This window comes from Scardinius erythrophthalmus (genome assembly GCF_964197995.2).
Source record: "Scardinius erythrophthalmus genome assembly, contig: HAP1_SCAFFOLD_478, whole genome shotgun sequence".
Taxonomy (NCBI): Eukaryota; Metazoa; Chordata; class Actinopteri; order Cypriniformes; family Leuciscidae; genus Scardinius; species Scardinius erythrophthalmus.
This window is the reverse complement of record NW_028296138.1, coordinates 1-25,610: the sequence shown is the minus strand read 5'-3', so window position 1 is coordinate 25,610 and position 25,610 is coordinate 1. Positions and strand designations below refer to the sequence as shown.

Here is a 25,610-nt window from a genome sequence, read left to right as displayed (position 1 = left end):
TGCTATCATGCCATAGCTATTTACAATCATTTGCTAGTATAAAACGTTGCCTACTGTCCGGTGTTAATTGTCTCTGGTAAGATTTTGAGTCTGTGTGCGCAGCTTGGTTTCTTATCACTTGTAATCAGTACAAGAAAATGTTAATATGATGAAAACAAAATCTTGTTCAGTTTACTGTAAAGGCTGACCAACTGGATAATAAGTGTTGTGAGCACTTTATTGCACTCTCTTGTAGGATTGTGTAACTGACTAATTAAAAACACAAATACATTCACAGAAATCCATCTTAGGTTCCATATGTATTTCCCCTGGCAAATGAACTTTGCTTATCTTTGAAATAATTAGTTTTTCCTCTTTAGAAGATCTACTAATGTAAAGTATTCAAAGCCCATAACTTAACAAGGTCTAGTGTTTTTGTATGTCCTTGTATGTTGTTTTTCCATGTAGCTCTATGGTGGTGAGTTACTGTAATGCACACAGTGACCTCTTAAAATCGTGTTTGTCTTCAGGTTCTTGTTCATAAGTGTTTCTGAAAAGTGCTTTGAACTTTACCTCAGCAGTGTATGGAGCATCTGAAAATGAGATCAGAGGACAATAAATGAACTTAAGTTGCTTTAAAGGAAGTTCCACAACATGGATATAAAATGGTTGCTAATGTTTGTTCCAAGATGTCAAGCTTAAAGTTATGGATAACATAACAGGGTTTCAGCTACACTGACACTCATTTGTCAGATATTGATGTGGAATCAATAAAATGTTACTAAATGTATCTTTCATCAGTTTTGTCTTTTTCTCTTGGCAAACAATTTTACTTTTATAGTTATAGTTTGTGAAACATACTTTTTATATCACTATAAAAATATTTTGTTTACAAATGAGTTTTAAAAATAAAATCCACTTGGACCAATTTCACGAATTATTTAGATTGTGAACCACTGTCTGCAACTGATTTATTAAAAGATTAGACTCAAAAGAAGATGAGGAATCCTGACGTCGGCAACCAGTCGACCAATCAGAGACTTTGTTTGAGAGCGCCGGTCCGACGCGAATGGGCGTTCTAGTCGTTCCGCGTCTCAGTGGGGTTTCTGCTGCTGGGGATAGAATTCACTCAACGGTAAGGTTCCTTCGAGCTCTGCCTTGAAGTTGGACAGTTAAATTCTGGGACAAACAAACGCTCGAGGTCTTCTCTGTCTTCTTCACCAACCCCAAACTCATGAACGGAACGCCACAGACCGCCAATACAGTTAGTGTGACTTTTTATTTACGTTTAGATACTTTAAGTGTCAGTTAAATCTTTTTCCCAATCTGTAACCTACCTTCGTTCACTGAGAATAAACTTAAATTTGAGTTCCCTGTCTTCATTCCACTAAATATAACTGTTATTATTTAGACACACCATTAAATACTGTGTACAAAAAGTAACTGAACATTTCATGCTGTTTAGCCTATGTTGCCACTGTATGGGGTAAGTTGTCACAATAGGAATCCGCCGTTTATTTACAGTAATAAAAAAATATTACAATATGATTTGCTATCTTAAAATTATCATCTTCCACAACATGCCTGTATTTAAAAAGTATGTAGACTAGTTAATGGATTGAACTTTTCAAATATGAAGCAAATTAATAAAACAAAAAATGTAAAGGTTAGGATCCAAAGGGAATATTTAAAACATATATTAATAATAATAATAATAACTAGAATGTACATTTCCTGAAGAAAATGTGAAATGGTGCTTGCAGTGGCAAAACTCGCCACTCGGTTGATAGAATGTGGTACATGATTGCATACGAGCCAACAAACATGTCTGTACGATGTTCTGGTGCTGAGATAAGGCTTATTCGTGTTGTTCAGGTGGTTGCTAGGGTGTTGCTAGGGTATTCTGGGGGGTTGCTATGGTGTTGCTAGGCGGTTGCTAGGGTATTATGGGTGGTTGCTAGGGTATTATTGGTGGTTGCTAGGGCGTTGCTAGGCAGTTGCTAGGGTATTCTGGGTGGTTGCTATGGTGTTGCTAGGCGGTTGCTAGGGTATTCTGGGTGGTTGCTAGGGTATTATTGGTGGTTGCTAGGGCGTTGCTAGGCAGTTGCTAGGGTATTCTGGGGGGTTGCTATGGTGTTGCTAGGCGGTTGCTAGGGTATTCTGGGTGGTTGCTAGGGCGTTGCTAGGCAGTTGCTAGGGTTTTCTGGGTGGTTGCTATGGCGTTGCTAGGCAGTTTCTAGGGTGTTCTGGGTGGTTGCTAGGGCGTTACTAGGGTATTCTGGTGGGTTGCTATGGCGTTGCTAGGCGGTTGCTAGGGTATTCTGGGTGGTTGCTAGGGCGTTGCTAGGGTATTCTGGGTGGTTGCTAGGGCGTTTCTAGGCAGTTGCTAGGGTATTCTGGGGGGTTGCTATGGTGTTGCTAGGCGGTTGCTAGGGTATTCTGGGTAGTTGCTAGGGTGTTCTGGGTGGTTGCTATGGCGTTGCTAGGCAGTTGCTAGGGTGTTCTGGGTGGTTGCTATGGTGTTGCTAGGCGGTTGCTAGGGTGTTGCTAGGCAGTTGCTAGGGTATTCTGGGTGTTTGCTATGGTGTTGCTAGGCGGTTGCTAGGGTATTCTGGGTGGTTGCTAGGCGGTTGCTAGGGTATTCTTGGTGGTTGCTAGGGCGTTGCTAGGCAGTTGCTAGGGTATTCTGGGTGGTTGCTAGGGCGTTGCTAGGCAGTTGCTAGGGTGTTCTGGGTGGTTGCTATGGTGTTGCTAGATGGTTAGTAGGGTATTTTAGGTGGTTGCTAGGGAGTTGCTATGCAGTTGCTAGGGTGTTCAGGGTGGTTGCTAAGGTATTATGGGTGGTTACTATGGTGTTACTAAGTGGTTGGTAGTTGTCACAGATGATTACTATTGGAGTTCTTAGCATTTTCTTGGCATGATTAGCACTTACCTAATTGCTATTAGCATGTAGCTATTCACAGCTAGCATGTGTAGCATGTTGGAATTCCTCTTTGCTAGCATGAGTCAAAAGAGCCAAGCCCCATCTCTATACGATGTTCTGATGCAGAGAAATAGGTCTTGCAAAATGGTTGCTAAGGTACTTTGTTTGGTTGCTAGGGAGTGGCTTGGCAGCTGCCAATCATGAAACTCTAAAGGCTGCTTGTCAGTATGAATGATATAAACCAACTTCCATTCCTCTGTGACATTCAGAATGAAAGATATCCCTCTATGGATTTTGGTTGCTAAGGTGCTTGACAATGGTTGCTAGGACGGGGCTAGCAAGTGTTGTGGTGTCTCATGAATGGCTGTTTGCTGCCCTGAGTCAAACTTGTCTTAACCCCATCTCTTTATGATGTTCTGATGCAGAGATACAGGTCTTGTAAAATGGTTGCTAGGGTACTCTGTTTGGTTGCTATGGAGTTGCTTGGCAGCTGCCAATGATGAAACTGCAAAGGCTGCTTGTCACTATGAATGATATAAACCAACTCCCATGCCTCTGTGACATTCAGAATGGAAGATATCCCTCTTTGGATTTTGGTTGCTAAGGTGCTCGACAATGGTTGCTAGGGAGGGGCTAGGAAGTGTTGAGGTGATTCATGATTGGCTGTTTGCTGCCCCGAGTCAACTGAGACCACCCCCATGTTTCTATGACAATTCAGTCCAGAGATATCCCTTTGATCTCTTTCAATGTAAGTCTATGGGACTTGTTGCTAAGGGGCTCTAAATGGTTGCTAGGGCGTGGCTTGATAGCTTCACAATGATCCTTAGAGACTGATTGGCCGTCTGAGTAAAATGAGCCCGCCCCCTTGTCTCTCTGACACTGTGATCCAGAGCTACGTTCAATACAAAATCCCTATGCAATTTACCATAGTAGGAAAAGCATGTGTGTTTCACGGGACATTCCTTCCCCATAGTAAGTCAATGGGGCAACTTTGGGACGCTCCTGCCCCCCAGGGGTGCAACTTTTACCCCATTGTGAGGTATGTTCTTACAGAGCCTGTCAGCCTCTTCAAATGTGGCAAATCACACGTTTCTGCGAAATCCTCGCTCAGAGCTACGTGTGGTCAAAGTTCGTCGCAATGTTAAGTCAATGGGACTTTTTTGGCCGCTTTTTCGCCCCTGGGGCGAACACCGCACCCCCGATCACTTATAAAAGTCATAGCACACCTCTCCTTAATGAGCCGGTCGATTTGACACCTCACTCAGGGGTCTGAGACAAACGGTGCGGGGCGAGTTTCGCGCCAAACTTTGTCCAGAATAATAATAAGAAGAATAATAAGTATGCAAGAGAACACTAATGATGCCTTGCTTTCAGCAAGCACCATTAATAATAATACTATATTATTACATCATTATAAAAAATGACTGGAATTTTAGTTTGAAAAAATTGCAAAAATTGTCCTTATTGACAGTTTTTAGTCAGTGACCACCATTCATGAGCATTGCTTGAGAAAATCCTTTTTGTGCGCACAAAAAGTATTCTTGTCGCTTCATAACATTAAGGTTGAACCACTGTTAATAGTCACATGGACTATTTTAACTGTCTTTACCACATTTCTGGGCCTTGAAAGTTGCAATGACGTTGCTGTCAATGTGTTGCGAAGATGAACGAAGGTCTTACGGGTTTGGAACGACATGAGGGTGAGTAATTAATGACCGAATTTTCATTTTTGGGTGAACTAACCCTTTAAAGCCTTACATAAAACAACTGTGAGAACTAGCCCAGCTGCCAGTTGCATAAACATTATAGCCGCAATTTAAGACTGTCTTAAGAACTATCCACTAGGGCTAATCAGTCTTATTTTTCAGATTCAAATTAGACCAATTTACCTTTTTATGTAATTGACTTAAATAAAATTATGACCCATCTTGAAGAAGAAAAAAAATGGATGTCTAACTTGTAAGACCAGTGGTGAGGCACCTGTTCTGGAAGCAGTTGGTGCGTAACTGTGTAGTGGTTACACAGCTGTTGTGTGGCTGTTCACAAAACAGGATCAATAATATAGCCTATATCTAATATACCTCAGGACAAATATGCTATACCTCATTTAGATGTTACAGAAGGTCCAGCTTGTTATTGTGATGAGTGGCTCTCATGTTGCCCTCTTGCATATCTTCCTCCATTTGTAATTTGTCATGGGGTTGAGGAGTGATCGAGAGCCCCTCCTCTCTTCTTACCTCGGCTGTCACTCATCTCTGCTCTCATGTAGAACTGGAGGACACTAGCAGATCACAGGCAGGATTGTTCTCTTTGATGTGGCCCTCAGCTCCTCTAGATATCATTGAGGCTCCGTCTCTGGCTACGAGAAAGCTTCCATTAGTCTGTCAGTGAAAGCTCAGTCGTACCCGGGGATCAGATTCTGCTGTCAGCTGCCATGTATCAGTGCAATCGAGAGTCAGACTGTCATTAAGAGTGTGTTGAGGAGCCCACAAGATAGAGATGAGCTGGTTACGTCCTGCCATTCAAACCTTGGTGTGCTGTACGCCTCACTAAACCCAAAGACTGAAGGGTTCTCCCTCACCCATTTAAACTTTGTAAAATCTCTGTGTCATTTAGCTGTTTTTTTATACATTTTGGTGTTACTTTGTATAGACTGGAAAAAGCAGTAATATAGTTTCCTTATGTCTTGAATACCTTGAATATTGTAATATTATTTATATACTCTTATAGTATTTATTAATATTTAGAATTGGCTTTTATTTTTATATTATTTATATTCATGAAAAATTTAATTCAATTGTTTGTTTCTGCATGCTAGTCACGTCGATCTCGTGACTTTGGCAAAAGTATAAGTATTTCTAAACCATGCAGGAAGAGATTTGCCGAACTACGTAAGGCCCCACAAAATTCATTCCTTTTAATGAGGCCTATTTCTTCATTTTGTTATCAATACTGTTGTACCATCCCAAGTCCTGACATCATCCACCCAGCAAAAAATTATTATAATTCAAAAATGAAAAACTTGCTCATCGCAGAAGAGGACTATTAGACTTATGTACGTTAATTAATTTTTATTTTTGTATTTTAAAAAATTAGCTTGATGTCATTGACCGCAATTATAATTTAAAGAGATTCAGTGTAATTGTTAGCATAGTCTTCTTGCAACAATAATACAATGTGATCATTGTCTCTAGTTGTTGGTCAATACTTAGCCTAGCTTAGGAAGTTCTGCGTAAAACTGTTTAGATCAAAGCCACATGACTCGGCTGTTTTGGTCCTGATTCAAACCTTTGCAATTACTGTGGAATTTCAAGAGTGGCCATAACACACCAATTACGTTTTTATCACTTGCTTAGAGAGTAAGAGCCTTGTTTGCTTGCCCTCTTTGATTCAGAAGGACCGTTGTTGCTGTGGACAGATGAAGGGAGACAGATGGCACGAGGGCTTGGTGGTTTTGGAGGTTGCAGCTGCTGTTGACTGACCTAAACAGCATCGTGCTCGATGCCGAAACTTCTTGTGTTCTTTTCATGTTTGCACAGCATTTCAACTTCCAAATCCTTCATGTTTATAATCAGGAGGAAGATTTATCCCTTTTTGTTTTGGATTCTCATGTTTTTCCTCATTTTTGAGCAGGTTTGTTCCTTTATGAATGACGTGAGGAGATCTTTTTGCTTAATAGGTGTTTGTACTTTAAACACAGGGTTGTTTTACTCGCTGAAGTGCTGCTTACGATAGCTAAGAGCTCAGCTATTTCACTGCACTCTATCATTAGAGTGAGTCATGAGTATCAGCTCTTTACAGATAACTTGAGAGGGAGCTCAGAGCTCACAAGTTGGTCTTCATCAAACCACAATGTACTTTCCTATCTTGACTGGTATCACATGACTCTAGTTATGTCATGTTCAACTCAAGGAATGATGTAAAGATGCCGTTTCAGTTCATGGCAAGGTTCTGACTTGTATTTTTTTGTCCCAGGTTTTAAAAACTACCTCGACAGGCTCTGCCTCACTGTGGGCATGTTTAGACCAATGCATTCAGGTTTAAAGAGGTCGTTTGTAGTAGTTGCTATTTTGCAGAATGATTAGATCCTGAAGATACCAAAAAGTAGAAACGTGAAGTCGTGTCCCCCTCTAGAATGACTGGGGATGGTCAAGCGTGAAGATAAGCCTGACCTGAGGCCCTGTGTGTCAAAACTATCACAATGTCACCAAGTAAACTGACTGGGGTGGGTCACCTGTCCTTGCCCTCAAGGTCATGGAAACAATAGAGGTCCCCAGGGTCATCGATAAGAGACACATACTCTTTTATCTCCAAAAGTGAGAGGAAGCATTACTAGAGTATCTAGAATCCACTCTTTATATAGTTAAAGAATAGGTCCTCCCTTACATCTTGGCGTCTTGGTGGTTCACGTCATAATAAAAAGGATCAGGTGTCCTCATGAAAATCATGCCTATTCAGATTTAGAGGGCAAGGTTTTTTGAGCCAGATATATTTTGAATGCAACTTACAAGAAATAAAATTACTTGTATATTGTGTATATAGGCTACATTACAACTTTGTGGCTGCAATTCCCATTTTCAAATGTGTGAATTTGGTCCATCCATTGTATATATTATTTGGGGACTGTAAGATTTTTTTTAAATGAATATGTTTAGCAAGGATTCTTTAAATTGATCAAAAGTAACAGTAAAGACATTTTAAATGTTACAACAAAAGATCTCTGTTTCAAATGCTGTTTATTCATCAAAGAATTCTGAAGAAAAAAATGTATCACGGTTTCCACAAAAAAAGCAGCATAACTGTTTTTAACATTGATAATAAGAAGATATTTTTCTGGAGCAGCAAATCAGCATATTAGAATGATTTCTGAAGGATCATGTGACACTGAAGACTGGAGTAATGATGCTGAAAATCCAGCTTTGCCATCACAGGAATAAATTACATTTTAAAATATATTAAAATAGAAAAACAGTTTTTTAAAATTGTAATAATATTTCACAATATTACTGTTTTTACTCTATATTTTATCAAACAAATGCAGCCTAAGAGATTTCTTTGAAAAACATTTTGTAGTTTGAGCACAAATTGTAATTTATAACAGGATCTGGCTAAGCAAACAATCTGCAGGGCAGCCCACATAATGCAGCTGTATTATTTCCACATTTTTCTCATTCTCTTTAGGTAAACTGCGCATGACCTCTACAGTATTATGGCACAGGCTGCATTCCATCTCAATGCTTTCTTCAATAAGAGCACTGTAATCCTCATCAGATCCTGAGAATGCAGGGAGACTCTCTCACACAGCATAAATGTCCAGGCATCTCTATTCAGTTACCTTGGCCACAGTCCCAGGTGAGACAGCTAAAGGGTCTATTTAATCTTAACTTGAAGAGAGCACTTTGGAAAAGAACCCAATCTCTCATAATCTCAGGAGATTAGATCCGCACACCCACGAATTAGATGCGTCGAAAGCAGTGGCCAGAGTAATCGGCACTTAGGTCTAAGCTTCTGATCCCAGTGTGTCTTTAGATGAAGCATTCTGACCAGTTAATTAAACATGAATAGAAATGTTCTGGAAGAGTAATTAGAAGCTTCTGACAAAATTAAATGAAAATTGAAATGTAAATTATTGTTACTCATTTACATCCAATTAATAGTTCTTCTGTTGAATTTAACTTCTCAGATTATAAATAAATTTCACAATGTTTGAAGATAGAGTTGTTGTGTAGGTTTATGATAGCAAATGCAAAAAGAAGTACATTCATTAATGTCTTAGTGATCGCATTCAAGTCAAGTCAAGTCATCTTCATTTATATAGCGCTTTTAACAATGTAGATTGTTCCCAAGCAGCTTTACGTTGATAATAGGAAATTAAAGTAAAGTGTTTTGGCTTTATAGCAGCTCTAGAATAAAGTTATTGTCCAGCTAAAGTTCGTTTGATTGATTCACTTCCGTCGCAACAATCATTAGTTATTAACTTAGGGACCGCTAACACGACACCGTTTTAACAGAAAACTCGAAAAGTTCTTTCTGCGCAAACTTCAAAAACGCGAACCAGCGAGAACGCAGATGGCATGCACATGCGTATTACGAGTTCAGTCTATAGGTATGTGCGTTTGAATATATGTGCGCAGGCATGTAGTCCTTCCCACAAATCACCCCTCAACATACTACTTGTCTGGCCTTAAAATTAATAATACAGAATGTTATCGCTTCCACGTAGCCACGTGAACCGGAATTATCCCGAAAACGCTTTATCTGTAGATAGGTAAAGAGAGGGGAGGGAGGTCTTCACAGGGAAGAGCCTAGTTGACATTTCAGGACTGCGCTATCGCCGCGTCCAAGCGCAGGTTCTTCATCAGATCTGCATACAGCCTGGATCCGGCAGACTGCGGTAAACCTCGGGATAAACAGAGAGACTAAGATTAACCTAGACACCATTCTTCTTATGATGTAACGAGTACATCAGGATTTATGGGAAGTGTTCCCCGGTTCCGCTGACCTAATCTATGCAGCCGAACATTAAATTATAAAAGTCTATAATGTGTCATGTGTATGCTAGGTCAAAGAGATGTGTTTTTAGTCTAGCTTTGAACTGACAGAGTGTGTCTGCTTCCCGGACAATGTTAGGAAGACTGTTCCAAAGTTTTGGTGCTAAATAGGAAAAGGATCTACCGCCAGCAGTTGATTTTGATATTCTAGGTATTATCAACTGGCCGGAATTTTGAGATTGCAATAAACGTGAAGGACTATAATGCGTTAAGAGCTCGCTCAAGTACTGCGGAGCTAAACCATTTAGTGCTTTGTACGTGATCAGCAATATTTTAAAATGTATACAATGTTAAATAGGGAGCCAGTGCAGTGTTGACAGAACCGGGCTAACATGGTCATACTTCCTGGTTCTGGTAAGAACTCGAGCTGCTGCGTTTTGGACTAGCTGTAGTTTGTTTATTAAGCGTGCAGGGCAACCGCCCAGTAGAGCATTACAATAATCTAGCCTTGAGGTCATGAACGCATGGACTAATTGTTCTGCATTTGTCAAAGAGAGCATATGACGTAATTTAGATATATTTTTAAGATGGAAAAATGCGGTTTTACAGATACTAGACACGTGACTTTCAAATGAAAGATTGGTATCAAAGAGCACACCCAGGTTCCTAACCAACGACGAAGACTTGACAGAGCAGCCATCAAGTGTTAGACAGTATTCTAGGTTATTACGTGAGGAAGTTTTTTGTCCAATACTTAGAATCTCAGTTTTTTTTTCAGAATTAAGTATTAGGAAATTACTAGTCATCCAATTTTTTATATCACCTATACATTCCATTAATTTAGTGAATCGGTAAGTTTCGTCAGGGCGTGAAGAAATATAGAGCTGAGTATCATCGGCATAACAGTGAAAACTAATTCCATGCTTCTCCTAATGATATCTCCCAAGGGTAGCATGTACAGAGTGAAAAGCAACGGTCCTAGTACTGAGCCTTGTGGTATGCCATACTGAACTTGTGATCGATAAGACATCTCTTCATTTACTGCTTTATCACATGTAAATCCTGTGCTGACAAAGAAGGATATGCTAAACATGTTGCATGAGGTGCAAGTAACAATAAGAGGAGAAGATGACATGACTTACCGTGTTTGTTGACTGATCTTACTCACCTAAGTTGTTTGATGGACCCGTAAAAGGCGCGAGAAAAATAAATAAATAAAGAGCAAATCAAGGAAAGTGAAGTGTTATCTGTTTCTTTGCTAATCTCCTGGTTGCCAACAATTGCCAACTATTCATTCATAATAACCATACACATGTACCTGCAACATTTTTTTAAGAGATAGAGACTAAGAACATACGTGTTACATCCTTGTGCTTGCAAGTTTTGTTTACAGCATATTTTGTGAGTTTAAAATGTACTATTGTGTGGAGGCTTGGCCCACTGCTTTCTGAAACTGATAGCCTACTGTGTGTATCAGTTTGTGTGTTGTGATGTGAATAGATAAGGGACTCATCACATTGTGCAGCTCATAGACTCATCTACTTTTGATCACTCTAGGAGTTTAGGCTACATAGGCTGACAGTAGATGCTGTCTTCTGTATGGTCAACTTGAGTTGTGAAGCAGCTTCATTTTTCTTGAATGTCTTTGGCATTACTTCTGCTCCTGTTTCCCCTTTTGTTTAATCATTAAATGGGTCATGAACTGCATTATTTTATTATACTATGTTTCCTGGGGTGCTTTTATAATGTTAGTATGATTTTTATATAAAAACATTGTCATAATTTAGAAATAAAAGGCATTTTTCCTACCCCTGACTTCAGTGTAAATGCCCACTGCTGTGATTGGCTAATATTAGTACATGTGGAACTCTCTCGAAAACTTTTAGCACATTTTTACTATTACAGCTCTCAAGGTTAACTAATCATAAAAAGTGTTGATTATAGCATCATATATAGGCTAGTTCGTGGCATGAAAAGTTGCAGTGATGAGCATGTAGCCGATAGTAGACATGTTGAGTGCATGAATGCAGTGATCTTGCAACTCAGACAGATGAGTGTGTTGCGCCATTCCTGTTGGATCTAATATAGAAGTCACAGCATCGTTTTTTAATTCCAGTCTTTTTGCAAATCCAGCGTCAGAAGGAAGGTTATGCGGCTACAAAACCTGGCACTACACAACCTTTTGCACTCTTCAAAGTATTCACATATTAATTTTAAGATATTACTTCTAACATTTAAGGCATTAAATGATCTTGCACATCCATATCTGTCAGATCTACTCCACCCCTACTGCCCTATACTGCCGGTCCCTTAGATCATCTGAACTTGGTCTTTTGTCCATTCCTGGTTTTTGGTTGTCCACTGAAAGGTCATTTAGTGTTAATGCTCCTAAATTATGGAATTCACTTCCCCTTACACTTTGTAATATATATCAACTTTGTCTACTTTCAAGACTCAGCTGAAAACATATCTATTTAATATATTTTGGATAACGTGGCTATATGTGGTTTTATGTGTTTGCCATGTGTATGTGGGTGTGCTAATGTATTGTAATGTACAATGTAAAACGACCTTGAGCTACGGAAAGACTCTATATGAATAAAACGTATTATTCTTTTTCTTCTTCAGAGGCATTGTTCTTCTTCTATCCAGAATGGCAGCACAGCTCTATACTGTACAAATGTGAATTTGCATTTGCGTAAATTTGCTTATTAATTTCACTTTTGGTGTGAAAGGGCCTTATCATTTGCCAAAAATAGAACTTTTGTTTTAAACAAACAAACAAACAAGCAAGCCAAGCCCAGGTGAGAAAAAAGTAACGCAAAAGTAGCATATCATATTACTTTCCATAAAAAAAGTAACTAATTGCTAACTAATACTAAATGAGAAATAAAATGGAGTAACACAATATTGTAAAGCATTACTTTTAAAAGTAACTTTCCCCAACACTGGGTGTAACATAAAGAAGTGTTTAGAAGAGAATAAGTTGAATACATTGTCTTTATTTTTAAAATTCCTCTTGTTTTTCCAAATCCATAAGAAGTTAATTTTCAGAACACAAATGAAGATATTTTTATATTCTCTCATCATATTTTCTCCATCCATTAAAATTCTATAATTAACATTTTCAAGCTTCAAAAAGTTTCTAAAGAGATTGTAAAAGTAATCCATTTGAATCGAGCTGTTGTATCAAGTTTTCTGAAGAGACATGATTGCATGATGAACAAATTATTCACATATAAATATTGATCAACACAAATACATAGAGCACATCAAATATGATAAACAGAAGCTCAAACATGCTTGCCTGATGCACAAGAACCAATGAGGTTTGTTGTCATGCATCAAGCAAGCATGTTGATAATAATTGATGTGCTCAATATATGTGCATTCACAAATTATGTTCTGCTGTAAAAACTCACAGATAACTGCAAGATGTTTATAAAATTATTGCAGATTTGTTTAAAGCTTTGTTATTTTTAGGGTCAATCAATATCCTGAGAGCCAAGCCTGAATATTAGAGAATGTAATTTGGACTGGCTTTGAAACAGCTCTTCTTTTTCAAGGTTAATCATGAGCAAAACCTAAAGTAAAGATGCCATCATTTGCCTCCAGAACGCCAAATCATTTGCAGAACATCACAGCACTCCAATCATGATACGAATGCTGGATTTTTCCAGATCTCGTCGAGTTAGATATCAGTTCAGAGTCATATGCTTCACCTGCTGTTAGCGATACCTGAGCCCACATTTCTCCCAGGGCCCCATTCAGCCCTCGCTGTGGCCTCAGAGGCAAATGGACAAACTCATCTCCATTTCCCAGCCCAGTGAAGCACACAAAGGAAGCCCTTGTTGCAGGGCTCTGATCTCTCTGAACCTGCAGGCCAGAGAACAGGAAGGCTTCTGAGAGTCTGCAGGAGGACGAGGGGAGCGAAAGAGCGTATGTGCTGTAATCAGTTGGCCAATTAAACAGACCCTGGTCTCTCACCCCCATGTAATGAGAGAGGCTGACACTCAAGGGTTCCTTTCTCAACATATGAACCTTAGGAAGGAATACTTCTGCTTCGATACGCATGCACAGATAAGCTATACATGCTTGTTAAGCTGGTTACCATAAAATTGATTTGAAAGCGAGGATTAAAAAAGTATGCTAAATTTTGAAGAAGATGGCACTTCTAAAATCTTGAACAATGGTCTAAAAGCTTTTGGGACAGAAGACCAATTTACGACTCAGGAATATAAGCTTTTAGAAAGACCCTCCTTTGGTAATTTGAACTATTTGAGTTGACAAATGAAGGACTAGGTCTTCTAGAATTATTTGAGACTCCATATGCACGCTCTTGGAATTTCTTAAAGGCTTTCTAAGCTGCTTTTAGGTGTTACGTACCAAAAAGTAATCAATACATGGGACAGGGCCCACAGAGAAATCACAAGTGAAATATAAGACATGTAATTTTACCTGGGTGGCTGTTGAGCCCTTAAAATGACTATGGAAGGAGACGTTCAGTTTCCCTCTCTGAAACCCTTTTCTCGGTTCAGTGCAGATGCCAAACGGTGTGGCTCACTCCAGTGATCATTTACAGAAAAGGTGTTTTCTGTGTTGCCGTTCCAATATGCACTAAAATTCAAAAGTTTGGGGTCAGTAAGAATTTTTTTAAGAAATTACATGTATTCAGCAAGGACACATTAAATTAAGTTAAAGGGGGGGTGAAATGCTCATTTTCACTCAATCTCCTGTTAATCTTGAGTACCTATAGAGTAATATTGCATCCTTCATATCTCCAAAAAGTCTTTTGTTTTATTATATTTTTAATTGAAAGATTGGCTGTACCGAGTCTTTCCGGAAAAAAACGAGCGGCTGGGGGCGGGCCGTGCGGGCGAAGCTAAAGCTGTGCTAACGCGCCGAGCTAACAACACACAGAGACATTTGTTCAACAGTTTTACTCACTGTTCCAACGCACGACCGCGAACCTTTATCATTGTGACTGCTCGATCCTTAAGCATTAGGGCTTTGTTTATAAAACAATCATCGTCGAAATGCAGGGAACAATTGTCTTACACAACTCCGTTTATGCTCAGGAAAACAAACTCCATCCACGGGTCCCTTAACGCCGGGTTCTTTGGGAATCTGTGCAGGGTTGTCTTGCCCTGGCAACCAAAAACACACTTCTTTGGTGACACTGACTTCCCAAAAGCCGGGCAGGGCGCTTTGATGGCGAACTGCTTTCACTCTCTTGCTCTGTTTTACGAGTGCGCGCGCGCCCGCGATCTTACCGGAGAAGTGCCCTTAGGACCCATATAAGGAAATTCCGCCCTCTCTTACGTAAGACAGAGCCATACTCGAAAAAAACTTTCCGAAACTTGTGACAAACCGGAAGGACAATTTTTGGAACAAAAATACTCCTTCAAATGTACAACTTAACTTTTGAAACTTTGACCATGTTTAGCATGGGAATCCAACTCTTTACCAGTGTAAAAAACTCAGTATGCATGAAACAGTAATTCACCCCCCCTTTAAAATTCATGTGACATTAAAGACTTGCACATTGTTACAAAATGTTTCTATTTCAAATAAATGAAATAGAACTTTCTATTCATCAAAGAATCCTAGGGAAAAAAAATATTCACAGTTTCCTCAGAAATATTAAGCTACACAGCTGTTTTCAACTGAAGGATCATGTGACACTGGAGACTAGAGTAATGATGCTGAAAATTCAGCTTTGCCATCAAAGGAATACATTACATTTTAAAATATATTAAAATAAAAAATGGCTGTTTTAAATTGTAATAATATTTCACAATTTCATTCAATATCATATTGTTTTTACTGCATTTTTGATCAGTGAGCATTTCAAAAACATTAAATGTTTAAATTTTGTTGACCCCAAACCATTAAATGGTAGTTTAAAAACTGTCAGAGACCATAAGCTTTGAATTTGTTTATATAAAAAATATGTCTTGAAAATATATACTTTCATTTTATGGTGTTACTGTTCTATGGTAACTATGGTGTTACCTACTGTTCTCAGTTCAGCTGAAATGCCATGACACAAGTGAAAATGATCCACTGCAAGCTGCTTTTTTTTATCCTAACTCACCGTGACCCTCGTCTTCACATAGGCTACACATAAATACACACCTCAGGGATTTTCCACACAAATCTCACTTAGGCACGACTAGACCTGATCGGATAACAGAAAGGCATTATACTGAATTTATTACTGTACGTCACCTCCGTTATCCACATGACATAGCCTGAAGGATATAATGGAATCTTTATATGGCAGTTTTATATAATAATGAACAATTGCCAGTCTGATGTTTGTCTGTGAATGGAAAAGATTATGTAAGTCAGTAATAGATTTACAGAATGAACAGATTTAAGCTTTTTATAGCCTACATCCTTCCCTGATGATTCATTCGAAGTAAACAATAATTTATCATGATCTACTTGTTTTCTTCCTTCTCAGTGCTAATTATTTTAGAAGACCCTTTATTTGTTTTGTTGAATTGTAGTTGTGAGAAAGATTTATTGTTACTTAAGAATATTTTTAAAGAATTAAAAATTTCACACAATGCAATATTGTAAGTAACCTTCAAATATAAATTAAATTCCATGAAGCACATATAGTTTGTAAGCCTGTTGTAATTCCATAAGAGTACTAAAAGCCCCTCTTTTCAGTTGCATATTGTCCTCAGGGCTTTTGTGTTTTACAACCTACATGTCTGTGTGCTGACTTGGTCAGCACTGATAAATGAGCTGGAAAGACACCCATCTCAAATGAGCAATAAAAGGAGTCACACAAAGCCCCCCTGAGTTTATATCCTTGACCTGGTGTGTTTATGACGGCCTGTCTTCCTGTGAAGGTGGACTCACGTACCTAACCAGTCAGTGACAAATGTAAGACAAAGGAGATATAAATGTGGTGAGATTGTGTAGGAAAATTCCTGGACTCTTTCAGTTCAACGAGGAAATGTAGACGCTTGTTCAGTAATCAGCCCCCGGATGTGTTTTATTTATGCGGTGACTTCACAATTTTGTCCTTTTTTTTTATCAGCTGTTTCTGGACGAAAGTGGTTTAAGAGAGGAAGTTTTTTTTTACCCTTTTAAGGATCTCAACAGGAAATATCAGGTAACATTTGAATGTTTGTATTGTTGTATCACTGTTGCTATGCTGTGGTGATTCATGTTTTGGTAAATACGCACACACTTGAGTGTGGCGCACTTGAAATTCTGCCAGTGTTACTGTGTACTGTGCAACATGGAGGTCTGATAAATTTTGCTTTGATGTCACTTTCTACCCATATGCCAACAGAAATTTGATTCCTCAAATCTTTCACTTGATGAAAGTGTCTTGGAACCAGGGCGTTTAGGTCTTTAGAGCTTATTTTTCTAATTCATCCTAAGCTTTCAGTGCTGACATTTTTCAAGAGACATGACATGTGGGTTTAAGTGTTTTTCACTCGAATGGTCAGGATCTGGGTCGTACCTATGCAGGTGCTTCCAAGTCAACTGTGGGAATGTTTTCTTCTGGTTCTCTTCATGTTCAGACAAATTGTTTTTAAATTGCTAGACTTAGGATCACATACACAAGAAGGTTGTTGAGGAGCATTAAATCATGCCATTCGTTAAACAAAAAGCTACTAAATGATTTCTGAGATGGTACATCTGAAGATTGGCCTTTCAGATTAGATTTCATCTTGACATGAAGTGTACTTTTGGCCTCTTTTTTTCCTCCCCAGAGCACATTTCTTCACATTCCTCTTTTTCTCAACTGTAACCTCAAAGAAGCAAAAATAGAGCATAATATAATGAAATGGATCCACTAGCCCTCAGGCCATCAGAAAAGGCCTCCGGCTTTTGAGAAAGGCGGGACCATCACATATAGTCATGTGTTCAGTTTTTCTGTGTCAAAAGACGATCTGCCGGTTTCAAAACAAAGTAGTAAATCTATCAACAATGTCCTCCAGTAAAATTGCTGACTGAGCAATATACTATGCCTGGACATATCTTGTTTTAGTATTAATGTTAGTGAAGGTCATGCAATAATTGAAGCTCCTTTGATTATGAACTCAGTCTGACTTTAACCTGACCTAACGAACAAAGGATAAAATATTCGTTGGATAGGAACAAAGGATAAATGTTCGTTGACTGTAAGCACATGACTGTAAGCGAGTCTTAAGAGTTATGGAGTCTGTTTCTCTGAAAAGCCTTGATCACAACCTCTGAAAATGGTTTATTTATCATCACCTGGTAGTTTTACTATTATCGGGCTTGTTTACACCCGGTAGCCTATTAAGCATTTTCGTCAATCGGATCACAAGTGGACGACGCTAAATACACGTGTAAACGGGGTCTAAAATGTTTTGAGCTTGTCCACTTTCGACCACTTCCAGAGGTAGTCGAAAACGCATTCGACCTGATTGCTTTCATAGTGTAGATGCTCTTATGATCGAATGTGTTTGAACAGCCACAAAAGACCGCCTACTCTCCGTCTACTGACTTAACGCATGAACATTATGGGAAGCACGTTAGCCAGACTTGTTGTTCGGTTCTCTTGGTTCTTTTGGTCTTGACCAAAAAAGATAATGATACATTTAGTCCTAGTTCGTTTAGCGTTCACACCGTCATTTTTTAACGCCGAACGTAAAGATACAAAAATAATAATAATTGGCGTAATAAATGCTTTTTTAATGAGAATGTGTCTCATTTGTGATCCGATCGACCAAAACGCCAGTCTTAATACCAGGTGTAAACAGGGCTTTGTCTCATTCAGTATATTAAGATAATATACATCTCCATTCAAAGCAAATTATTTACTTTATAAATATTATTACATATTTTCTGGCTCATGAAAAATAGTGAATTTACTAGTTCTAAGACTAACTGAACAAAGACCCTGAAGTCAGGACAATTTGTCCCTGATTCGTTCCTTCAAATCCTGTTGAGCCTCTTTGTTTCAAAATCATCACTGTGGAAGACAGTTTCCCTGGAGGCGAGACAGTGGGCAGTTTGCATTCTCCTTCTAAATGTGTTTTAAAGAGCTTTTTTTTTTTTTTTACACATGAGATAGAAAGAATGCCATGACAAAAAGCGCAAAACCTTCACTAAAAGACAAAAAAACTTTTCATTTCCAAAAGGCAGTTGTGAAATATTAAAGAATGTGTTTGAGACTATCACAAGTGTTTTATTTGGATATTCAAAGGATGATCCACCATTAATTTGAGGAATTTTTAAAAGCTTTGGTTAGTCTGGGAACATGTAATTCTAACCCTGTCAGCACATCAGGCTTATATAAAGCTCAAAGGATGCACTAAAACTCACTGTGGTGTGATATTTACACAAGACTTGAAGATTTCACAGCTGTATATTTACTGTGAAAGCCGTGAGGGACAGCTAGAACTCAAGATATCAGCAATGCCGTATCATATTTCATTGATATTTCACGTGCAGCTATTTTATGGGGACTGGCAGACAGCCACAATATATTTTACAAAGAAAAGTGTATCTGATTTTACTGGTCATACTTTCTTTTTATTCAGCATATTGCACGAGAGAATCAATGGTGACATATGAAGCCACCTATATCTTGAGTTACTGTGGTATAGATGTGATTTGTTCACTCTCGGCTGTCTTTTCCTCATTTCCCTGGCCGCGTCAATGCAGCTCTTCATAGAGGAATACCACATACTGCTAACTTTTGGTGCTGCTATCAGTTATATAGGTCAGATTGTAGATTCACTTACAGTATGTTGCAAACATAATTAGATTGGGATGCATTACATATTACTGTACATATTTTTTTGCAACTTAAAACTGTATATAATTCAATCAAAGTATGTTACAGTAGGTAAATCCCCCTTGAGGTTTAAAAATAGTTTAAAAAATTATTTATGAGAATAATGAGAGCGTGCTCATTTTCACGTGTTAGCAGTCCTGGATTAAATGCAACCATTTATCTTCCCCACCCAACCCTGTGCGTGACAGAAGGTTTAAACATGGTGATGCTTGTATAGTTTCCGAAATAAACAGCTTTATTCATGATATGATAAATTACTGCCTGTCTAAGTAGGCGGCGTATAATACAAGTACAAAAGTTTGGGACACATTAAATTAATCAAAAGTGACATTAAAACATTTATAATGTTACAAAAGATGTCTCTTTTAAATAAAAGCTGTTGAAAAAAGCATCACAGTTTTCACAAAAATATAAAGCAGCACAACTATTTTAAACATTGATAATAATAATAATACATGTTTCTTGAGCACCAAATGAGCATGTTAGAATGATTTCTGAAAATGCAGCTTTGCCATCACAGGAATAAATTACTTTTTAAAATATATTAAAATAAAAAAAGGTCATTTAATATTTCCAAATATTACTGTTTTACTGTATTTTTCATCAAATAAATGCAGCTTTGGTGTGCATAAGAACCCCCCCAAGACCATAAAGCTCCTAATATCTTTAGTGATATTAGTATTGATCTGTGCAGCTTAAGCAAAAATCAATGCACTCATTCACTCATGTAGTGTATTGAGGAAAGTGTAGTTAATCTAACTCTCGTGTCGTGTTTTTCGTTGTGGCTCTTGGTCTTCCAGAGGTTATGAGGATCGGGTGTGTGCTAACTGCGTTTGTGTGAATGCTAATTACATGGGCTAGACTGGCTTGACACTACACTGTTGACTTCACACAATGGCTACAGGCCCCGCCCCCACAATGCACCTGCTGTCCAATCAGAAGCGGGGGTTGTCAGGAGGTTGGGGTCGGTGGTCTCTTTTCTGTTGTTGTGTGTGAGAGAGCTGAAATGGAAAATGACTTCTAAGCTTTCTCTTTCCTTTTCCTCTTGAAAGTCTCAGTCAAGACAGCAGTTTCCGCACAATGACTCAGGGAATCTGTCTGCCTGCCATGTAACGTTGTGTATAAGCTTTCCACTTTACAGACGAAAGGTAAGCCTTTGTTTCTTGTGTTTTAAATTTCATGTTTTGTGTGACTTAAGTGTATTTTGCTTGCATTATGTTTGTATTGGATATGTATATGTACAAGTCCTGGCAAATTTGGTCTAATTAACAAGTGTTTTAGTTAGCATCAGTCACTGTAAATTATAAATATTAATCAGCAGTTAGTCTCTCACAAATCTTTTTTTAGAAGAAGTTACTATGTTAAAAGTTGTGATTATTCAGGGATCTTCACAGATCACTGAAGCAATCAACAGGCCTCTGAGGTTCTTGAACCAGTCAGACAGCACTGCACTCCAGAGCTCATTTACATCACGTTCACTTCAAGACATTTACTTTACATTTAAAGAGTTTAAATATCAAAGTAGACAACAGTTTTGATCTAAAACACCAGCATGTTTCAGAATGCAATCTTTGGCTAATGAGTGTGTGTGTGTTTGTGTGTGTTTATATTCGCCATAAATATGCCAACATAAAGATGCATGCAAATGTCCATTTTACGCTCTTCATTCTTAATGAACTGCTTTTAAGTCCCTACATGTCCGCTGGCTGGTCTATGACCTAAGAGCACGTCCGTCAGGAGCTGAAAGGCTTCAGACCGCAGGTCTCGTTGTGTGTTTTAACCTCTGGGTCAGTATAGCTGATTGCTGTTGTGCTGTCAGTCATTATATATGTGTGATCTCTCTTTACTCTGCTAGAGACCCTCAGGAGTAGATTGTCACTGCCACAAGATTAATGACACTCATCTGTTTGCTTTAAACCCATATGCTGTCTAAAGATGAAATAGAGCCTGTGGATTTCTGTGTACTAAGATGCGTGATTTAATGCGGAGAACTTAAATCATGTTAAATAAAACATTTCAATTTAATTTCACAGACTAAAATGCAAGTTTGAGCTGTCTATCTGTCTATTGAGCTGTTTGTCTTAAAATATGTCAGTACCATTGTTTTGTCTCAAGATGCACACCAGTCATTTTTTTAAGGTATATTTAGAAAACCTACTTAAATGTGCTTTGACTAAATCCTGGTTTAATCTAAGCCCTGTCTGTGAAACCAGATTGTAATTCTATTTAAAGAACTTATTAACCACATGTTTCACAGATTAAGTGTCATGTTAATTCAGACTGGAAATAAGTTACTTGTGAAAACACTAGTCTAATGTCCGTCGCAGAGTGAAATTGTCAATGCTACGTAACTAAAAACTGATGGAAACAAGCGCTAGAGCATGTTAATGTCCTCAGAGAATGTGTTCAGCCTTAATGATTAACCTCTGAGGTCAATGTGTCTTACTGCTTCTTAAAATGCCAGGGGCAGGTGCAAGACATTTCAAAAATGTGGGCGACATTAGACTTTAGTCCCTAGTCATCAGTTATAAGGCCTTATGCTGGATTTTGGATTGTAAAAAAAAAAATGTAGGTACTTGCAACTGAAGTACCAGAGGGCTTTATGCAAATGGATATATTAGTGACTCTGGTGCATTCACTAAACTGAATAATGCATGAAATAAATGCAGTTTGGATGATTAGAATTCATAGGTTGTACAGTAGTTCTCCAGAATATGAACCTTTGCTATAATTAATGGACTAATGTGTTAAACCATCTATCACCTACAATTCTGTCCTGTTGGTCAGGATTTGTGCTTTGTCATTATTCTGTTAAAAGAAATTATGATTAATATGAATGAATAGGTAGGTTATCTTATAGCTGTAGACATCAATCTAACTTTTTGAACAAAACAAGATGATTGTAGATGATCAGTCTACATGCATAATCTGCATAAAATAATTTCAGTGTTCTTTTTATGCTCATCATATTCCAGTCGAAATTCATTGGCCTCTAACCATGAAGATATGGTTTCTGTTTATCATGCTTAAGCTCTAGAAGCTAATGTGTATTTGCCCAATCTATGCTAATAGTTATAATATTGAGGTGCTTAACAAAATATAAATGAGGACAATTACGGGAAGTCAAAAGTTCGGAGACTTTACCATATCTTTTACCTTTTATTTTAGGTGTCACTATCAGTGTTTTAAACATGGCAGCAGATCTGGCTTTAGTCACTGTTCTTGTTCAGCTTCTTGTTGATTTGGTGGCAAGTGACAACATTGACTTCTACAATCTCATGCCTGCTGTAGAGGGTGAGTGTTTCTGTTCAAAAGTTTGGGATGAGTAAGATAATTTACACAATTTACAGATTTCTTTTTTTAAAGAAATTAACACTTTTATTTATTAAAGGGGTGGTTCGGGATTTTTGACATCGGACCTCATTTTTAAGTCAGCCTGGTTGTTTTTCATCAGTGGAGACATTTTTTTTTAAAAATTATCCAGTCCTTATATTTGGATAGTTAGCCGATGCTAGGCTAGCGCGAGTCAAGGGTAGATGTTAGCCAGCCATTAAAAACCGTTTTACCCACGTTTAATAATGTTAGAAATCAAACTTACCTTTCATCACATTGCATTAGTTATAATTTGTTCCCTGTAATCATAAGCCTTGTCTACAGCAGCAGCGGAGTGATATTGATTACCTAGGCAACCGAGTGAGCCGGTACACACATGTACTGCACACACTGTAGTGCGCTTCTTTTCTGTGTTTACTTTTTGCCGCATTACTAACTGGAGCAAAGTAAAATTCCGCAGCTGCTGAGAAACTAGTTCCTTTGGGATCATTGAGATGAAAGGTAAGTTTGATTTCTAACATTATTCTCTCAACGGACATTTGCATCGATAGTCTAGTGTTATAATTGATTTGCGTTTGGTGCACTGTGGAGTGGGTAAAACGGTTTTTAATGGCTGGCTAACATCTACCCTTGACTCGCGCTAGCCTAGCATCGGCTAACTATCCAAATATAAGGACTGGATAATTTTTTTTAAAAAATGTCTCCACTGATGAATAACAACCAGGCTGACTTAAAAATGAGGTCCGATGTCAAAAATCCCTAACCACCCCTTTAAGGACATATTAAATACTGTATATCAAGTGACAGTAAAGACATTTATAATATTTTGCTTTTCTTTTGAACTTCTATTCATCAAAGAACCCTGGAAAAAGTATCACAGTTTCCACAAAATTATTAAGCAGCGTTGTGTTTTTAACATTGATAATACTAAGAAATGTTTCTTAAGCAGCAAATCAGCATATTAGAATGATTTCTAAGAAAAATTACATATTAAAATAGAAAACTTATCTTAAATCAGTTATCTATTGTGATTAATATTTCACAATATTACTGTTTTATTGTATTTTTGATCAAATAAATGCAGCCTTGGTGAGCATAAGAGACTTCTTTCAAAAACATAAAAAAAATCTTACCGAACCCAAACATTAACCAGTGACGTGTTAAGCAATAATGTAATCATGTTTGTTGACATGAATGTTATCATATGATGAAGCATTACCATAACTGACGTCATAGCAATAACGCAGTGTTCATGTCTGTACAGCCACCCCGTATCCCAAGAGTTTCAAGTGCTTCACCTGTGAACAGGCCTCAGACAACTACAGCTGTAACCGCTGGGCAGAAGATGTGTGGTGCCCTCAGAGTGAGTTTACGAAACACAAACCCACCGCTCTCAGACCTCGTCTCTAGATAAAGATTATTAATTCCTGATACCGTTCCTTCATTTATAGATACCCAGTACTGTATGACAATACATCACTTCTACCATCATGGGAAGACAAAGTTTGTTACGAAAAGATGTGCAGTGCATGAAGAATGCCAGTTAGCCGGCTGTAGACATCACAAAAATACACACCAAGTGAGTATCCACATATCCGCTCTTCATTGTACTGAATACATGGCAACATAGTACATACATACAGTAATCTCTTGTACAAAAATTGTATTCACTTATAAAATGCGATTCTGTGTTGCAGGAGTGTGTATCTTGCTGCGAAGGGATGGTTTGTAACGTAGAGCTGCCGACCAATCACAGTAATGCAGTGTTTTCTCCGAGACAAACCCACAGCTCAGCAGGACCCACTTTTAGGACCTGGGATACTGTGATCCTGCTGATCCCGGCTCTCATTGGACTGTTACCGTTGTGATCCTCAGTCATGAGACCTTGTTTGGTGATGAACAACACTACAAGTGAATGAGGCCCAGGAGACGTCATCCACACTGGAATATTAATACAGTTAGATGGATGTTTTCATTAAGGTCACAGTAATATCATGCTGGAGAAAGCTATCTGTTGGCATTCCCATCCATCTCAATGGCAGGATGTTGCAGGACTCCCTGGAAGAACATGATTTGAAATCTGCCGTCTTTGCTCATGTGCTCACTGATGTTTTCATGATTGATCTGTGACTCATCAGCCTGGAGGGGCACCACAAGAAGAAGATGAGTACTAGTGACTATTTGGAGTCCATTTTAATGCTTTTAGACTCCCTTCAACGGATGGACATTGATAAATCTATTATAATATAATTCAATATTTGTGACTTATATGTTGCTCGTAAATATTTTTATTCTATCAGAAAACACAAATACATTTGAATGTCCATCAGTGGATGCATTTTGCAGCCATATGTTGTAGTTACAGCATCAACCAGTAGGGGTTAACTAACAGGAAAGTCTTAACCAGCAAACCTAACTTTTCAATGGATTCAGTGAGAAGACAGCCAGTTTTGTCCGGAAGATCTGTCAATGGAGTACTAGTACGGCTTGTGACGACTGCTACTAATGATGTGCTAAATCGGACCGAATAACAGACGGCTATAGCAAAGTAGCATTTAGCAGCTAAAGCAGTGGATTTCACTTATGCTGCCTCACTGGATTTGTATTGAGCAAACTGAGGCTCACACCGAGCATTGGATGTCTCAATGTGGGATGGTCCTGTGGCTCCGTTACCAGATTCTGTCACACAGGCAAAGCACAGCAATGAGAGGACGCTGGATGTGTTGTTCTAGTTTTCTAAACAATGCAAATGTCTCTAAAAGAGATTTTGATTACTGCATAAATTTGTCATACACCTGCATCACATACAGTAAAAGCACTAATTAATTAAGTATATTTTGGGTTATTCTGATTTTACTATTGCAAACTCTGTCATAATTTTTCTCAGCTTTTTTTGTCCCAAAAACCTTAAAGAAATAAAAATGTGACCTTATTTAACTAATGTCCATGCACCAATATTCCATGTTCAGTTATTATTCTACTGACTTTTCCCTTACACTTTTCTCGAAATGCATGTAATTGATCTTATTGTGAATGATTCATGTTTCAATTAAATTTTTTAATCCAAATGTCATAACTCATAAAT

The 25,610-nt window shown here is 38.2% G+C and overlaps 1 protein-coding gene across 2 annotated transcripts; it reads left to right on the top strand.

Annotated features, from left to right (window-relative positions):
- The first annotated feature begins 995 nt into the window (after window positions 1-995).
- Window positions 996-25,597, top strand: LOC308686591 (ly6/PLAUR domain-containing protein 6B-like). 2 transcript variants are annotated; one of them, XM_081395022.1, is made up of 7 exons: window positions 996-1,243; window positions 20,245-20,340; window positions 20,881-20,979; window positions 22,361-22,486; window positions 23,790-23,888; window positions 23,977-24,104; window positions 24,223-25,590. In XM_081395022.1, exons 4-7 carry the CDS (start codon window positions 22,384-22,386, stop codon window positions 24,391-24,393), a joined length of 501 nt encoding a protein of 166 aa, XP_081251148.1. In that variant the 5' UTR covers window positions 996-1,243; window positions 20,245-20,340; window positions 20,881-20,979; window positions 22,361-22,383; the 3' UTR covers window positions 24,394-25,590. The 2 variants fall into 2 exon arrangements, with proteins under 2 accessions (XP_081251148.1, XP_081251147.1); XM_081395021.1 differs by lacking the exon at window positions 20,881-20,979 and having other exon boundaries at window positions 1,091-1,243; window positions 24,223-25,597.
- The last annotated feature ends 13 nt before the right edge of the window (window positions 25,598-25,610 follow it).